This window comes from Diospyros lotus, chromosome 1 (assembly GCF_014633365.1).
Source record: "Diospyros lotus cultivar Yz01 chromosome 1, ASM1463336v1, whole genome shotgun sequence".
NCBI classification, from domain to species: domain Eukaryota; kingdom Viridiplantae; phylum Streptophyta; class Magnoliopsida; order Ericales; family Ebenaceae; genus Diospyros; species Diospyros lotus.
This window is the reverse complement of record NC_068338.1, coordinates 43,115,605-43,133,598: the sequence shown is the minus strand read 5'-3', so window position 1 is coordinate 43,133,598 and position 17,994 is coordinate 43,115,605. Positions and strand designations below refer to the sequence as shown.

At 36.7% G+C, this 17,994-nt stretch overlaps 2 protein-coding genes and 1 non-coding gene across 3 annotated transcripts; 2 read left to right on the top strand and 1 right to left on the bottom strand.

Annotated features, from left to right (window-relative positions):
• On the top strand, positions 1-71 carry TRNAG-CCC (transfer RNA glycine (anticodon CCC)). The gene has a single exon. It is a non-coding gene; the product is annotated as a tRNA-Gly (tRNA).
• Positions 72-3,628: 3,557 nt separating this feature from the next.
• Positions 3,629-4,440, top strand: LOC127801986 (probable histone H2A.5). The gene is made up of 2 exons (XM_052337578.1): positions 3,629-3,921; positions 4,066-4,440. The coding sequence occupies exons 1-2, from the start codon at positions 3,715-3,717 to the stop codon at positions 4,288-4,290; spliced, it is 432 nt and encodes a 143-aa protein (XP_052193538.1). The 5' UTR covers positions 3,629-3,714; the 3' UTR covers positions 4,291-4,440.
• A 675-nt stretch (positions 4,441-5,115) lies between these two features.
• On the bottom strand, positions 5,116-17,551 carry LOC127801971 (autophagy-related protein 18a-like). The gene is made up of 4 exons (XM_052337555.1): positions 16,496-17,551; positions 14,210-14,417; positions 6,505-6,631; positions 5,116-5,397 (listed from the first exon to the last, which is right to left on the bottom strand). The coding sequence occupies exons 1-4, from the start codon at positions 17,285-17,287 to the stop codon at positions 5,307-5,309; spliced, it is 1,218 nt and encodes a 405-aa protein (XP_052193515.1). The 5' UTR covers positions 17,288-17,551; the 3' UTR covers positions 5,116-5,306.
• Positions 17,552-17,994: the final 443 nt, after the last annotated feature.

The window sequence follows — 17,994 nt, the reverse complement described above, 5'->3', positions numbered from 1 at the left end:
GCGCATCTGGTGTAGTGGTATCATAGTACCCTCCCACGGTACTGACCGGGGTTCGATTCCCCGGATGCGCATTCCGTAGTTCCCCTTCATAATATTCTTATTTATTTATTTTTTTTAATGTTTTCTTTTTGGACAAGACTGCAAGAGCAGCTAAGCTAGAAGTACGAAGTTTCCCGAGAAAGAAGCAAAGAACAAAGAGAACCATCAAATTCCCTTTTGCCAGAATGGGGAAGGACAAATAAAAGCTAGCTAAGTTCTCTGCCAACAATATTTGAACCCAGAAACTAGAAAGAAAGAAACTTCAAACTCTCCATGGACTGTGGCCGCATAATAATGGGCATCTCTGCGTCCATCTTCATCTTATTCCAATTGCCAAACTGGAAGAAGACGAGGCAGTGCAAGGAGAAGTTTAAGCTGGTAAGCGAGGCCTTGGACCGAGCCGAAGAGAGAGTGAAAGCGTACGAAGAAAGGCACCATCGGATTCTCACCCAGATTTGCCAGTACTATCTCTCCAACACAGATCTCGACGAGGCTCTGGTCGCTGCCCGAACCTCCATGAACGACGCCATGGAGTTCGCCGCCGGACTCAGGGATCTGCAGATGAAGCTCATTTCCTCCTATCCATATCAAGCTTAATTAATTGATATCTATATATGTACGTGTGTGTGTGTGTGTGTGTGTGTATTATCATAATAATTAGCAAATAGCAAAGTACTCCACAGTGATTAATTTTTATCTTTAACAGATCATTTTTGTCGAATGCATCATAATGCATATATCATCAGCAGAGCAGCCTCTTGAGTCTGAAGGAGGAGGAGGGCAACGTTTCCTGACATGTTGTTTAAATTTGTCTACTGATCCTCCCTGGACGACAGTCTCTGGAACTATGATCTGCAGATGAAGCTCATTTCCTACTTTGCTTGGCTTAATTTGTAATATTTTAGTTATTTATAATTCTTTTATACATAAAAACCATTGAACATGTTTAGGAGTCAAAAAGTGTGAAAAGTTTTAAATTTATAATCTTATATTTGTTACCAGGTGTTGATCACTATCCCATTCATCTCTTTCTTAAAAAAAAACAAAAAAAAAATTATTTATGTCGGAACAAAGTGTTTAAAAAACAAAGGTTACCAATATAAGAAAATATGAATAAGTGTTTGTAAAAATAGTAAACAGCTTAAATTACGTCAAAAGTGAAATAAAATTTGGTAATGTATTAAAAATTTTAATGATCTTCCTTGTCTAATAAATGGAGAATTTAATTTAAAACTATTCATTTCACGACTATATATGCTTCAACGTAAATCACACAAAAATAAATTAAAGACCCAAAAATACCTCCTCCTAACCCAATAAATAAAATATAATAGAAAGAGAAAATTTTAAAAATTGATTTAATGAGTCTTCAAATAATTTATGTTTGACTTTGGAATATTATTTTTAGAAAAGACGTATTATCTTTATTTTTAAATAATTTTATTAATTAATTATAAATATATCATATTTTATAATATTTAATTGGCTAATAAAATTAAGTTAAAAATTAAAAAAAAGTTAGTATTTATTGAAACATGAGTTTATAATAAAAATAACTAATTCAAAGATTTTAAGAAAATTTGATAAATGTAGTTAACTAGTTATTATAATAGACACAAACTTAAGTTCATAATATAAGTGACCATTTTCTTGAACAGATGTACACCTTAAATTTATAATGCACAGAATTTTATTGGGGTCATTGTTTGCGAAACACGAAAAAATATTTTTAAATTATTTTTATAATTTAAATTTTTTTTTATAATTGTTTCATAATATTAGAAAAATATGAAAAACACATTCTTGATTTAGAAATGTATTTTTATTCAGATAATTTTTTTCCTGTCATTAACTCAAAAAAATTAATTTTTTATAAAATTTATTTGAATATATAGAATTTATGTTTATTTTTAAATTAAATAATTATTTTTATAATATTTTATATTAAAAATATATTTATAAAAATACTCTTTTATCTTTTTATTTACTTGTTTCTATCGCTTTTTTGTTATTATTTTTTTAAAATAATATTTACTTATTTTTAATTCATATTATATCTATTTTTTGTTTTTATGCCATCTAACCTTAAATCCTTTATATTGTATTTAGGGGCCGTTTGTTAATCAAAATATAGCCAAGATATGGAATGCATCCTGAACTTTTATCATTTCCAACATATTTGTTAAATTTATCTGATTATTTTTAAAAAAATCATTAATGATCCCTTTATCTTGATTTTTCAATATATGCATATTTCTCCTATTTCTTCATTTCAAGATAAACATATCTTGATTTCTACATATAAGAAAAAAATGGCGTTTGTGTCTTTTAATATGTAACATCCCGAAAATGATTATGCCTATGTTAAGATTAATACAGAGTTAGGTCCAGATCATTGAATCATGATAGCAAGTGCAGAGTTCTCTCGAATCTAGATCCTGGGTGTCATTGTACCTATGTTAAGATTAATGTTTATGTTTTTTTGAGATTGACGCATGTTATGTAAGTTTAGGTGGGCCCAAGTGGTGAATGGTTATGTAAAAATGATTATGAAATGTTAAATGATAAAAAGATTATGATTTTAGTAAGAGTTGCAGTTGTGATATTGTTTGGTATCATTTAGGTAATGACCCTCTCATGGATGTTCTATGTGCGCGGAGACTCCGGGAGGCGGGCCGTTATATAATACATTTCAAATAATTTAATAAACAGTTTGATAAAAATATTGAAATGCTTCACAACTTTATTTTAATCATTTCATATCTTAATTCAAAAACTATTATGTTCTTATTTTGATACTCTCTTATCTTATTCATTTTAATAAACACAATCTTAGATAGAATGTGCAAAGTGGTATCGATAGGGGAAGAAAGAGTATTTATCTTATTTGGAAGAGAGCTTCATTAAGAGGAGTCCTATTGTGATCTGTATATTTATATTTTTTTATACTCATTTAGCATATAAAAAAAAGTGAAAGAAAGATATTTATAAATAGTTTGATTTTATTTTTTTAATATAGTTAGTCCTCTTATGTTACATTTATTTTTTATTTCATATATTTTTAAACAATAAAAATATAACAAAATTTACATTATTTATTTTATCTTTTAATTCTATTTTAATATGTATCCTTTCATATTATCTCCGATCCACCCCCAAACCTAAGCTTAATCTCAAATATTTTCTGACTTTTTGCATTTATATCCACATGAAGTGATAAGTAACCTGAAACGGATAAATAATTAAAAATATAGAATCCGTTTGTTTTATTGACTAATCACTTATCATTAATCTCAAACAAACAAACCCACTTCTATTTTGAAAAGGAAATCAACCAAAGAAAGTAGCAACTTCAAGATAAAATTCCAATTGGCGGAAACCAGCATAAGCGGATTGCCAACGTGGCCGAGATCTCACCGTGAATCCCCATCACGAAATATCCATTAACCACAACGCGGTTGGTGGAAACAACTCCCCACGGATTGCCAGCGTGTCAAGTCTGCGAGCCGCACGATCCTCATCAACAAACCCCTCACTTAACGAAACGACGGGGGGAGCTGGGCTCTATAAATAGCAAAATTTCCAAACACACTCGTTCAAACCTGAAAGCGAAGCGGCATTTCGACAAGTTTCAATTTACCTCCAAAACGCGCCCTTTTCAAAAAAGCTTCGGAGATGGAGGCCGCGTCGAAGCCGTCGAGAGGCGCCGGAGGAAGGAAAGGCGGGGAGGGGAAGAAGAAGGTGCCGAAGTCGGTGAAAGCAGGGCTTCAGTTTCCGGTCGGCCGTGTCGCTCGCTATCTGAAGAAGGGACGCTACTCTAAGCGCACCGGCGTAGGTGCTCCTGTTTATCTCGCTGCCGTTCTCGAATACCTAGCCGCTGAGGTATATCGCCTATAAACATCTCTATATTTTTGCATATTTTATTTGATCTTGTAGGCAGCTTCTGCCAGATCTGTTAATATCTGATTCATTCGTGGGTTTGGTAAAAGTGATGTTAATCGATGTATATGCATTCTTGTGATTTAGGTTTTGGAGTTGGCGGGGAATGCGGCGAGAGACAACAAGAAAAATAGGATCAATCCGAGGCACGTGCTTTTGGCAGTGAGGAATGATGAGGAATTGGGGAAATTGCTGCATGGAGTTACCATCGCGAATGGCGGTGTTCTGCCTAACATTAACCCGGTTCTGCTGCCCAAGAAATCTTCTGCTCCGGCTGAAACTGGTTCAAAATCCCCCAAGAAGAAGGCCTAGGCTTTGTTTCTAGTTTTCTTACCCCTTGGGTTACCTGTAATTATTCTCGTCTTAGGAGGCTTTTATTTGTTTTCCCCTTTTTAATATTGGCCTTTCTTAAGTAGACGTAATTCGACAAAATCTAATGCAAAAGCTCTTTTTGTTCTCAAATTCTTTTGTTTGTTTGTGGCACATGTTGATAATGTGGGATGGATTCGGCAGGAAGAAATCGTTGCGCCAATCCCAGATTTGAAAAACGTTGTTTTTCTTGTTTCATATCTGTTTTTATACGTAACTGTTGAATGAAAGGACTTGGATTGAGACGGCTTAAACCAGGTGGATGGTAGTTTGTGCTGTATGCAGCCACTAGATCAAAATGTAGAGGATTTAGGTCTTAGTGCTCTATTTTTATGAGTGAAATCTACGTCAATTTGGCTCTTCATATTTATCGTTCCATTGATGTGGTAAGACTTTTTCTTCATTTTCATCGTTTGCATTGAACTGTGTACTTGTAGAGCTGTTATATTCTGTTGTAGGCTAACACAGTTGTAACATCATGATATTTTTTTCTTGGACCGATCTAACAATTTTGAGTTTACTTCGAAAACGAATAAAGATCAATTCAAGCGAAACACAAACATTTACAGGAAAACTCAACAAATTTTGAGAGGATCGTCGTTCTTTCTGTCCCTGAGGCAAGTCTCATGATGGTTTAAAAAATAACAAAATATGAGCCTGCCTGTTGAAAGGATTGAGGGCAGGGCAAGGAGCTCTGGAATAAAGGGAGGAGGAAGATCTGCACAAGTAGTATTTAATAATACACAGGGCATTCCATGTCCATATATATACAACTGATTGTAAAATCTCTTTTCATTTCAATGGTACTCATGTATCTACAACTTATTAAGTCTCCTAACAAATATCCCCAAAATACTTATAACGGCACTACAAGTAACAAGGGCCAGCTACAACCCCCCCCCCACAAAAACCCAAAAAAAAAAAAAGAAAAAAAAGAAAAAAGATCCTTCACCTTGGCTTCAGAAAGCTTCTTCAAGCTGAAATATATTATGACTTTCCAACTGAGTCATCTCACCACCAGTCGCGGGATCAAACCGACATCGGTAGAAACTGTATCAAATAGTGTATTTTTCACATTAATTTGGTTCTACACAAAAAACGCCCTACTTAAATCTAAAACAATAGAAAAATTGGAAATGAGAATGGAAACCTATTATCATTGGTGGTGTGAACAATCTAAATTAATAAATAAATCTAAAGTTCTAATTAGAGATTATGTTATATTTATAAGTTAAATTTATTATAATCTACTTTCTCACCTTGAAAATTGGATGAGATATGATATCTAGTTTTCAACAAATTCTAATTTATATACTCTATCGGTCAGATGATAGATTTAATTTAACTTCTGGTGCAAATAAATCTAATCTATCCATAGACTTGAACCTATTGTCCATGTAATACCAAATTTAGTTAAAGTGTTTCTATAGTTGAAAAACAAGATGGAACATAACTAGGAACTCATCAAAAGAAACAAATTATGCAAAGTGAACTCAGATGAAAACATAACTTCTTATCATGATGTCGAACAGGGTTGGACCTAGGATTTTTTACCTGGGGGCTTCAAAATTTCTTTTTTCAATTGTAAGCTTCACTAATAGATTTTTTTTTTTCCAACCGCAGGAGTCAAGGGCAGAACTAGAATTTTAACAGAATCTGGGAAAGAAAAGAAGAAGGGTGCGGGGAGCTGGGCTGGGGGGGGGCTTGTAATATAAAAATATTATTTTTTAATGTTAAGATCTACTTTTTAAAAAAATTGGGTGGGCTTCCACCCCCTGCGTCCGCCCCCGATGTCGAAGCAACACAAAAGATGATAAACTTTAATACCTAATGATGAGGATGCTCAACAAAACTACGTCTAACAGTACGAACCCATGCACATAGCATGGTATCTATGAAGGCCATGATATCGGAAGGCACTTTAAGATTGTAATATCAACTCTTCAAGTTGAAGGTAAGTTGTGGAATTTACATAAAAGATCAACTAGTACTCAAGTTGAGATGACCCCAAACCCTACACATGGATGAAGAAAGAATTTTAAGGGGACCCAGATGGAACTATGGAATATTTCAATTCTATCACAAAGAGAACTTTAGTACAAAGCAATAAATTTGTAATGTTGGCTTTTTTATTGTTGTATTTAGTTATTTTCCTACCTCCCATCCATGCCAAGAATCACCACTGTATCCTTTTCATGGCCAAAAGCAACAATGTACTGCGAACCTTCATGCAAATGGAACTTAGCCACTGACCATTCTGAGCTGAAGTACTTTGGCAGCACGCCTACAAAATAAGTGCCACAGATTAATTACTCAAGAACAGCCCCATCAATTGACTGCTGGATTCGCTGAAACTTGCCATGTTTTGTATCTTGTCATATCACTTTTGTGATAGTATAGATCTGAATTACAATTATACCAAGCAATGCAAAACCAATGGCATGCTCAAGAAACACATATGCTGCAGAAATCAAGTAATAAGAAATGCAAAACCAATAACACGCTTAAGAAACAGATATATGCTGCAGAAATAAAGTAATAAGCAATGCAAAACCAATGGCAAGCTCAAGAAACTATGATCACAGTAAATAACATTCATTCAATAACCTATCCAACAATCAAAACAGAAAAGAAAGAGAAAAAAGGAATAAATTAAATCATGCTAAACATGCATGTTTAAATAACACATGAACAAATACCATTTTTAGGATGCTTATGCCAGAAACAAGCACCTGGTATTTAACAATCAGTTTACAAAAGATATGCAACAATGTAAGAGCCATGGACATTTAATGAGTATGATATCATGTAAACCGTAGACATTTAACTAATGCAGTATTATCTATTAGTTAACACCAAAGTTCTAAATGCAAAAAAAAATAAAAAAGACAGCCTCCAGATTGATAACTTAAGTGACTATGCATAGAGAATGCCATCCAGAACCAATGCTCCAATTTGTCAACCCCAACCCACTACAAAGCATAAAATGGGTTTATAAGACCCTAACGTTGAGCTCAAAAAGAATAATGAATACTGTTGCAAGTGCATGCATAATACACCATGCTCATACAATAGTGCCACCAACAACATATCAAAATCCTTAATGCCACTACATGAGACCAACTAGATGAATTCTAGCTCATCAATCATTTTTATCTATGGTCTTATCTTCTATAAAGTTCTTACAACTCATATTGTAACTAAGAGTCTCCCACCAAAATTTTCTTGTATTCCTCTAGTTATTTGGTTAAAGACTCGTTTCATTCCAATTACTTTCCTCAAAGGAGCCTCTATTGGTCTCCTTCTCAACTAAACCATTTTAATCATGTCTTACCATCTTATCTTCTACTTATTTAATTTTTTATATGGCTACACATCCACTCTAACATTCTCATCTTCATTACATTCATATTTTGCACATGTGGGTGTTTTTACTACCCAACATCCTATGACATAGCTGTCTTATGAAATTTTGCTTTTAACTTTAACTAAATTTTATTATAATATAAAATGTCAGATGCACTTGTCATTTTAATTACCCTACCTTAACCTAAGGAGCTAAACTAATATAATCATATCCTTTCAATTTGGCTGGGCATTTGACGAATCAATGCACACATAGAAGAAATCAAACTTAACAACAAATAAATAATTGACATCTGATAATGCACATGTGCATGGATGCAGCTGAGAATGCACATGCCCGCACACACTATTTAAAAAGGAAAAAGAAAGAAAAGCTGGCAAATTTTCCTCTTAATATCAACTGAGAAAATTATCTAAATCTGTAGAAAAGGAGGAAAGGAAGCGGTATTCCCGTATGTTTTATTGATACGAATGAAAAATATTTATACAAGAATTTCCTAAGAATTCTCCTAGATTTTAGAGATTACATTCCTATTTTAAAGGACTAGATTACAACAAAGAAAAATACAAATAAATCTAATCAAGAAAGAAATAAGATAAAGATAAAGTACAAGATAAATAAGGAGAATAGAGAATATATTTTATCACTCCCCCTCAAGCTGGAGAATGGATATCAACCATCCCTAGCTTGCACATCAAGTCTTCAAACCGTTTAGGAGATAGCCCTTTGGTCAAACAATCAGCTAGCTGTTCTTCCGAAGACATATGGAATGCAAATCAATCCAACTTCCAATTTTTCCTTAATAAAATGTTTATCTATCTCCACATGTTTGGTGCAATCATGCTGCACAAGATTATGTGCTATACTTATAGCTGACTTATTATCACAACACAATTTGATTGGCCATGGCTGAAAATCCTCAAATCTTCCAAAATAATTCGCAACCATAACAACTCACATAGGCCCATTACTAGTGCCCGAAATTCGGCTTCCGCACTTGATCGCGCTACTACCCTTTGCTTTTTACTCCTCCAAGAAACCAAATTTCCACCTAAGAAGACACAATAACCTGTGGTAGAATGTCTATCAACCAAAGACCCTCCATAGTCGGCATCAGTGTATCCTATGATATCCAAATCTGCCCCAGCTTTAAATAAGATTCCTTTACTTGGAGTTGTCTTTAAATAGCACAGAATTCGTCGTACAGCTTGCATATGATCTTCTGTAGGACAATGCATGAACTGACTAACCAAACCTACTGCGAAGGCAATATCTGGTCTGGTGTGAGATAAGTAGATTAGTCTGTCGACCAATCCTTGATAACTCCCTTTATCCACCGGTTTACCTTGATCACATAGTTTAACATTAAATTCCACCGGAGTGCTTGCACCTTTGCCACCTAGCAAACCTGTCTCATGCAATAGATCAAGAATATATTTTCTTTGGGATAAGAAGATACCTGCTTTAGAATAAACTACCTCTATACCCAAAAAATACTTCAAAATGCCAAGATCTTTAATTTAAAAAGTCTTGGACAAATTATCCTTAAGTTGTACCTGCTCCTCACAGTCATTTCCAATGACAACAATATCATCCACATAAACCAAAAGAGCTGTTACCCTTCCCCCACAAGAATGCTTAAATAAAAGAGTATGATCACCCCTACTTTGAGAATAATCCATATGCCTCATGGCTTTAGAAAAACGATCAAACCAGGCCCAAGGAGATTGTTTAAGGCCATAAAGAGCTTTTCTTAATTTGCATACTTGTCCGGGCAACCCTTTATCAAAGCCGGGAGGAGGTTCCATGAACACCTCTTCCTCTAAATCTCCATGCAAAAAAGCATTCTTTACATCAAATTGGTGCAACTTCCAGCCATAGTGCGCTACCAGGGCTAATAGGATACGCATAGTTGACATTTTGGCTATCGGAGCAAAAGTTTCTAGGTAATCAATATCATAAGTTTGTGTGTATCCCTTAGCAACCAGCCTTGCCTTATACCTTTCTAGGGACGACCTATCTGCATTATATTTGAGGTTAAAAACCCATCGGCAACCTATGGGCTTAACTCCCTTTGGCTTAGGGACAATGTCCCATGTCTGATTCTTTTCTAAGGCCCTCATTTCCTCCTGCATTGCTTGAACCCAATTCTGATCTTGGAAAGCCTCATTAACTGTCTTAGGAATAAGAATTGTGTCTAAGGAAGTCAGAAAAGCCTTATGATTTGGAGATAAGCGGTGATAGGACATATAATTGGCCAAAGGGTGTTGGGTGCAACTTCTGCTCCCTTTGCGAAGGGCAATTGGTAGATCAAGGTCATTAGTAATTGATGCAGGTAGTGAATTAGATGTGGCAGAATTAGGCTGAGAATCAGAGGGACAACAACGTGAGGTTTCATTACCTAGATTAGGAGAGGAAACTGGTGCTGGAAGAGGTTCTGGAATAGACTGTTGTTGTTGTGTTCTTCTCTTAAATACATAGGGAGATCATTTGAATCGAATTGGAGTGGATGACAGCTGTTCTTCTGGAGGTTCCGGCTGGTTCTGTTCATCTAAGGAAGAGTTAGATGGAGCATGAATCTGCAAATCATGAGAGGTTTCCAAAATGGGAAAATCATTATTTATATCAGCCCAAGATATATGTGTATCTTGAATATCAGCACTAGGAAGACCAAAGAATGACTGATTTTCAACAAATGTAACATCTTTGGTCACATAAAATTTTCTAGTAGCAGGGTGATAATACTTATACCCTTTTTGAGTGGGCGAATAACCAAGAAACACACATTTGAGGGCTCGAGGGTCCAGTTTATCCCTATGATGTTTGGATACATGGACAAAAGCAACACAACCAAAGACTCTCAAAGGAAGAGGAGTATGAGAAAACATTGCTGGAAAATAGGTGGACAAGCATTAAATTGGGCTTTGGTGTTTTAGAAGAGTAGAAGGAACTCGGTTAATTAGGTAGGCAACAATCAAAACTGCCTCCCCCCAGAAAAACTTGATGTAGTAAGAGAGCTCTAGTAACATTGAGCAAATGTCTCATTTTTCTTTCTGCTACACCATTCTGTTGAGGAGTATCAACACATGAAGACTCATGAATTATACCTTTTTGCTAGAAGAAGTTATGCAAGTGATGATTGAAGTAGTCTCTTGCATTATCAGTTCGGAATTTTTTAATTTGAGACCCAAATTGAGTAGATATCATCTTATAAAAAATAGGCAAGATAGAACTAATTGCCTTATTCTTTAAGAGATAAACCCAAGTTGTTCTTGTACAATCATCAATAAAGGTAATAAACCACCTAGCCCCATAACAATTAGGAATTTTAGATGGTCCCCACACATCCGAATGAATCAAAGTAAATGGAAGAGAAGATAAATTGTTACTCACAGGATATGTAACTCTATGATATTTAGAAAGTTCACACACATCACAATGAAGATTAGAAATGTCCAAATTTCTAAGCATAGTTGGAAACATAGACTGCATAGTACTAATGACAGGGTGCCCAATGTTGAAGCCAAAAATCATGAATTGAAACAATTGATTGAATAGGAATCAAAGAAGCTGAAGCTGGCTGAGAAGAGTAGGCTGAAAGTATCTCCCCCTTAAGATCAACACTGCATGTCTTCAGAAAATACAACCCATTCCATTCCTCACCAACTCCAATCTTCTTCCTCGTGTCCAGAGCCTGAAATTCACATTTGTTTGGGAAAAAGACAACGCAACAATTTATATCATTGGTTAGCTTATGAACAAAAATCCAGTTGCTAGAAAGATTTGGGACATGAAGAACATGTTGCATAGGCAATGAGAAATTAAGATTTACATTACCATGTCCAGTTATAGGAATTGTATTACTATTGGCCACCGTTATCTTTTTGGAGCTACTTAGTGGGGTATAGGAATCAAAGACATTTATATCAAAGGCCATATGATCAGTAGCCCCCGAATCCAGAATCCATAGATTATTCCTAATAGTATGTGAGGCAATACTAGATTCAGAATTCAAGCAAATACCTATTTGGGCCATGGACCAAGAACCACCTTGAATAGTCTTTAGGAAACTTTTAAGCTTGCTGATTTCTTCAGCATTAAGTTGTTCGGTCATGATAGATGAATTAGTTGTAACTGAATCTGTCTTCTCCAATGCAGTCTCTTCCTCTTTGGCAGCTTGATAGGCTTGAACTTGCTGTCGGGGTTGAAAATTCTGAAGATTCTTCATTCCTCCTACCTTATTCAGTACCGCTTCTTTCCCATGGAGTCTAAAACAGGTCTCCCTGGTATGCCTGGGTTTCTTACAAAAAGAACACCATAAACCATCTTTATTTTGAGCTTTAGGATTAAAAACATTCCCACCTTGTTGTGACCTAAACCGAGAAGCATCTTTCTTATTAGTTGCTATTGCAGATCCCTCAAGCGAAGTCTCATTTAGCATAACAATTCTCCTATACTCCTTACTACAAACAATAGCAAAGACTTCATTTAAAGAAGGAATTTTGTCTTTCCCTAGGACTTGCACCCTTACTTAATCAAAATCAGCATTAAGGCCTGCTAAAAATTCAACTACCCTATCTCTTTCAAATATTGCAGTTATGGTGGCTGCATCTTCACTACATTTCATCTTGATATCTCGATAATGATCCAACTCAAGCCAATATCCATTTATTTTATTATAGTACTCGGTGACAGTTAGAGAACCTTGTTTGGTACCACTTATTTTCATCTTGATATTAAAAATAACCGAGGCATCTTGCACTTTAGAATAAGTACGCTTTGCAGTATCCCAAATCTCCTTAGCCGTAGACAAGAACATGCAATTTTTACTTACCTCAAGGTGCATTGAGCCCCACAGCCAAGACATTATCAAGGAATCCTCTACTTCCCATGCAACAAAATTAGGGTCTTTAGCATCTGGACTAGGCTCGATTAGATGGGCCATCTTTCCTCTTCCTTTCAAGAAAGTACGCACGAACTGCACCCATTGTAAGTAGTTCCTTCCATCTCAAGCCTATAAGACTGATGTAACCCTGGAAGGACACTGTTAAACAAACTCCCCATTGGCATGTCAAATGAAGCACCGTTCTTTGTCTCAGAAGTGTTTGTCATGGTGAAGACTCAACAACAGTATCGGTAGAAAGAAAAATAAGACAGCAACAAGTAGTTTGACACCAGCAACGGAAGAAGCAAACTAACAGCAATGGAAGCACTCAGCAACGGAAGATTGTGACACCAAGGATGGGCTAGAGAGACGCTGGAGATCAGATCTGGAGCAGCCAGAGAAGGGCTGCGGACGCTCTTTCACGCGCCGGCACGTGGAGTCGGAGCAAGCTTGAACAGCGGAGCGTCGGTCGGCACGTGGCGGCGCGTGGGGTTCGGGTTGCCGGTGATTTTTCTGGGGTTGGCCGATCTAGAGATGGCGAACCTAATGGTGGTGGTGGTGCTGCAAGATGATGGCCAGACAGAGGAGTTCTGACTTGAACAGTGCAATGAAGGCACTTTGGAAGAACAAAATGGCTGTGCAATGAAGGCACTAAGGTTTACTGTATCAGCCTATTAACGAGGCTTTGATACCATGTAGAAAAGGAGGAAGGGAAGCGGTATTCCTGTATGTTTTATTGATACGAATGAAAAATATTTATACAAGAATTTCCTAAGAATTCTCCTAGATTTTAGAGATTACATTCCTATTTTATAGGACTAGATTACAACCAAGAAAAATACAAATAAATCTAATCAAGAAAGAAATAAGATAAAGATAAAGTACAAGATAAATAAGGAGAATTGAGAATATATTTTACCAAAATCAATCCTCAAATTCAACCTAAACACGCAATAAAAACATTCACATTTCAATGGCTTGTAAAATGCACATATAAATTACAATCCAAAACATTCAGATTCCACAAAAGCATATAATTCAGGCGATCCACAAAATTCTAAAAAAATGATTACACAAAATCATACACACACAAGATCATTGTAGCCCCAAGTCCATGTGGTTGGGGCTTGTTGGAGGCAAGAAAGAAAGGGGAGGGGGAAACAGAGAATTAATTGCATGATCTAAGTGTGGTTTTTGTTAAGCCTAGAGTTCTTGTTAACATCCAGCCAAGAGAATAATGTTAGCTGGACTGAAAGGGAGATATTGGAACCTAGAATGGGGAACTATGGTTGTCATTTGAAATGAGAGGAACTCTACAGCACAAAGGCACACTTTTCTTGCTCTTCATATGATTAAAGGACAGGTTATAAATAGTGTGTACATACCTGAGTTTTTAATGAAGGCAAGGGAAACGGTAAGTCCAAGACCAATTTTTTAAGGATCTCCCAAGCAAACAATAGAGGATGCATTTATTTAGAGCATGAAAGGTGAAACTTTTCCTTAAGACATCCTTTAGTGCATCAGTATTATGGTTTCCAAGGTGCTACTTGATAGTTATTAATTCCTTATCTCATCGCTAAAAGACAAAGTAGTAATGAAAGAGAAGCCACCTTTAATAAAGGAAAGAGATGAAACAGCAATAGGAGTAGACAGATTTGCTTCAGATGAACGGTGAGATCTCTCAGTGCTCAACGAGCCTGAATCAACCTTTAGGCTGAATACATGTACAGTTCCCTTATCACTTGAAACAGCTAGCCATTGTGCAGTTGATGAGAAAGCAAGACTGTAGATCTCAGCCCTATCTGCACCTCTCCTTACCTATGACAAATAAAATTTAACTCAAATAAAAATTGGGTGGTAAATATAAAAGTTTGGGCAGATTCAAAAGTTAGCTTTGAACTGTCCTACAACAACAACAACATATCCAGCCTTTATCCCACTATGTGGGGTCGGCTACATGAATTCTAGACTTCCATATATTTCTGTCTTTTGTCATATCTTCATTTAAATCCATACACTTCATATCAAACTTTAATGTCTCTCCCAAAGCATACATTAGTAATCTAGGGCCTGCACAGAATAGTGGTGAAACACACAGAAAACTGGTGTACACACAGCTTTGAACTGTCCTAAAGAAGAAAAAAAACTAATAGTATAATAACAGTGCTAGACATATTGGGAAAAGGTTTTGGTGATTAACAAATCTTCCAAGGATGTGGGAAGCACTAAGTAGGTATGGAGAATGTTGGCTACCAGTTATAAAGCAAGGGTTGAATACTGGTTGAATGAGAGCAAAGGTTATGCAGTTTGGTTAGTGGGAGAGCTTATTGATCAAGCTCTTACTTTGAACATGTCTTTAACAAATAAAAATGTATTCCATTGCCCCAAGCACAGTTAAAAAATGATCAGATGAAGGAAGAAACTCAGAAGAAGAGGATAAAAAGGATTAGAGTTGTGCAAGGATACATGTGAAATAAGGAAAAGAGCAGAAAAGATAAGAGAGAGCACAAAAATGATGACGAAGAAGAAGGATGAGGTTTTTCACTGGGGACTTGGGGGTATAAAAAAAGTTGCACTTGTAATTCATCAGCATCTTGAGTTAAAGAATGTTTAACTGCATCCAAGCTGAAAAAGTTGTGGTGAAAACATAAAACCCAATGACCTTGATGGATTCATTGTCCCGTGTTCATCTTCCAGTTTCAACTGAAACATTGAGCAGCACATCCATTTTCAGCAATGAAGCTTGTTGAGACAACTTGTAAGAAGATGAAGGATACGATTCTCCTAAATTACTTGCTCACCAATGTTTATAATAAAATTGCTGTAGATTTTGATACTAGTTCAATAATAGATGAGTTCCACTATATGAGTGTCAAACTAACTTAAAATGTCACACATCTAGCTCATGTATTGGGAAGTTCGATGTTGGTTTTTGTGTTTAATTTAAATCTATGTTGAGATTCTTTAGATAGGCAAACATTTCCTTTCATTTTGCATATAAAAGCGGAAGAACTTATGTAATTCTCTTTTGACAATTTTATTTGTACATCTCTATATAAATACTGAATGGGGACTTTGTTCATAGAGTTAATTATACTTTTCAATCTTTTAGACATATAAAAGTGAATAATTTGATTTGGTTTATAAGGTCAACATACCATATGCTTGCTACGAACACTTTTTTCCCACAAGCTTTTATTGAGACAAATGATTAAAACTAAGCTAGGAAGTAAGTAAACTTTGTTAAGGGGGCCATCTCTGTGTTTGACATGTACATGGACATTGCTCAAACATATAGATCAAGTGTCGGATGCACCATTTGGCATATCCTTTCTTTTCAAAATGTTTAGTTATTGGACAGGAGGACAAACCAGGGACGCTCATGGTCAGTAAGTGAACACACTGCAGACACAGTTGGGGCAACATAAAATTTTTAAAACTTATTTTAGGTATATGTGCAATTGCTGTTCCTCCCGCCCCACCGCTTCCAGTGTGTAAACTAATCTGTTTGAGACCCAGACGAACTCACTCTAGGGAAGCTTCGCATCTCCTTTTCTCCCTTATGTTCTTAGCCCTTGAATCAACCACCTGAAAGGTCTAGACACTACCCATTGTTCACCAACAACCACAGTGGAAACTCTCCTCACCTGAATGTTCTTTATATCTCTACTTTTGCATCTTTTTACTCCTCTCTTTCTCTGTCCCCTCATTAATCATTACTTCATCTAATTACAGCTTTGTCCATTGTTCACCGACAACCACAGGGGTAACTCTCCTCGCCGCACTGTTCCTCTCTGTCTCTCTCTCATCTCTTCATCTAATACAGTATGAGCATATAACATAGGTGAAGTACAATTGACTGAATAAAACAGAAATTAAGCATAATATATATGTACCTCCTGAAGTAGAGATCCATCCAGAGTATTGAAAATGCGAATCAAAGTCCCCTTACTACTTGCCGTGGCCAGCAACCGCCCATCTTGAGTAAGCGCAAAGCAAGCAATTCGGGAATCATGAGCATTAATAAACTTGGTCCGCTTTGAAGCGTAATGCTCAACCCTAACCTGCCCCTTCTGCAATCCGGGGAAAACTAGCACCATCGGCCCCGACACGTGCGAAACCTCGCAGAGCCCTTTCGGATTAGCGCCCGTCTCAATCTGATGCAGCAACTTCAAGTCCGCGAAATTGTACACAAAAATCTTCTGCGCCAGGACGACCACAATCTTATCCCTCCTGAGCCGGACTGACTTGACCTCCGACCGGAATGACAGCTCCCCGATGCACCTCCCCTGGTGGTCATCCCAAATCATTACCTTATTCAGTGGATACTGCGGCTCGTCCCCCCCACCAACTAAAGCCAGAATGTTGCACCGGAAAAGCATCTGCACAACGCCTATACCTCCAACGTCGAACTCCCGCCGGTAAATCTCGCGGAAGGGGTGGCAGTTGTAGATTCGGAATCCCCGGGCAGTCCCCGCGGCGCAGCAGCCGAAATCCTGGTTGAAGGAGAGGTGGAGAAGAACGGGGGCGGGGGAGGGAGATTGGGGAGGGTTAGGGTTCGTATTGGAGGAATCGAAATTGGAGAAGGATTGGGAGTCTACATCCTCGGCGGCGTGTTCGGAAAGGGATAAATGTTCGTCGGAGTAGGATTGGGGATTGGGGAGATGGGAGGGAGAGGTGTCTGCCATGGGAAGCGAGGTTAAGGAATTGGAGAAGCTAGGGTTAGGGGTTAGGGTTTGGGGAAGGGAGGGGAGGGGAGAGGAGAGGCCAAGAAGAAGAAGAAGAAGAAGAAGAAGAAGGGGAGGGAGAGAGAGTAGTTGACATGGAAAAGGGATGGGTGATTGATGAGAGAAAGAGGAGTTAGGTTTTACCGGCGCTCAGTTTCATTCTTCCTTCTTACTTCTTCATTCGACCTCCACCCCAACAACGCAACTCAAATTGCTCTCTCTCTCTCTCTCTACTCTTTATTTGTATGTTTATGTTCAGCACAAACAATTGATCATCATCATCCCTATTCTCTTAACTTCAATTAATTTACTTTCCATTCTTCTTAAATTTTTAAATTAACCACAATATTTCATCTCTTTTGATAATTTTAAATTATTAAAAGATTATATAATTTAGCAGTTGAGATCGTACATGAATTGGTCTCAAAAAACCCGCTATATAGTTGGTTAGAGGTCTCGTATTTTAATTTCGCTATTAAGTTTCATGATTAATCTTTATTGTATAAATGGAGGTTTAACGTGTAAGATTTCACTATTGGTCCAAAAGACGGGCTAATTTTTTTATTTTTTTTATTCTAAACTGGATAATAATTTTCAGAAAGCGTGGGTTGGAGTCAAAGTCAGTCAACATTATTCAAATACCAGTACTACTTTTAATAATCTACCCC

Excerpts from the sequence above, each read along its gene's own strand:
- LOC127801971 (XM_052337555.1), bottom strand. The coding sequence starts at position 17,287 with ATGGCAGACACCTCTCCCTCCCATCTCCCCAATCCCCAATCCTACTCC. Across the intron at positions 14,418-16,495 it reads ATGGATCTCTACTTCAGGAG|GTAAGGAGAGGTGCAGATAG; the intron begins GTACATATATAT and ends TATTTGTCATAG. Across the intron at positions 6,632-14,209 it reads ATCTCTTTCCTTTATTAAAG|GCGTGCTGCCAAAGTACTTC; the intron begins GTGGCTTCTCTT and ends CTTATTTTGTAG.
- LOC127801986 (XM_052337578.1), top strand. The coding sequence starts at position 3,715 with ATGGAGGCCGCGTCGAAGCCGTCGAGAGGCGCCGGAGGAAGGAAAGGC. Across the intron at positions 3,922-4,065 it reads TCGAATACCTAGCCGCTGAG|GTTTTGGAGTTGGCGGGGAA; the intron begins GTATATCGCCTA and ends CTTGTGATTTAG.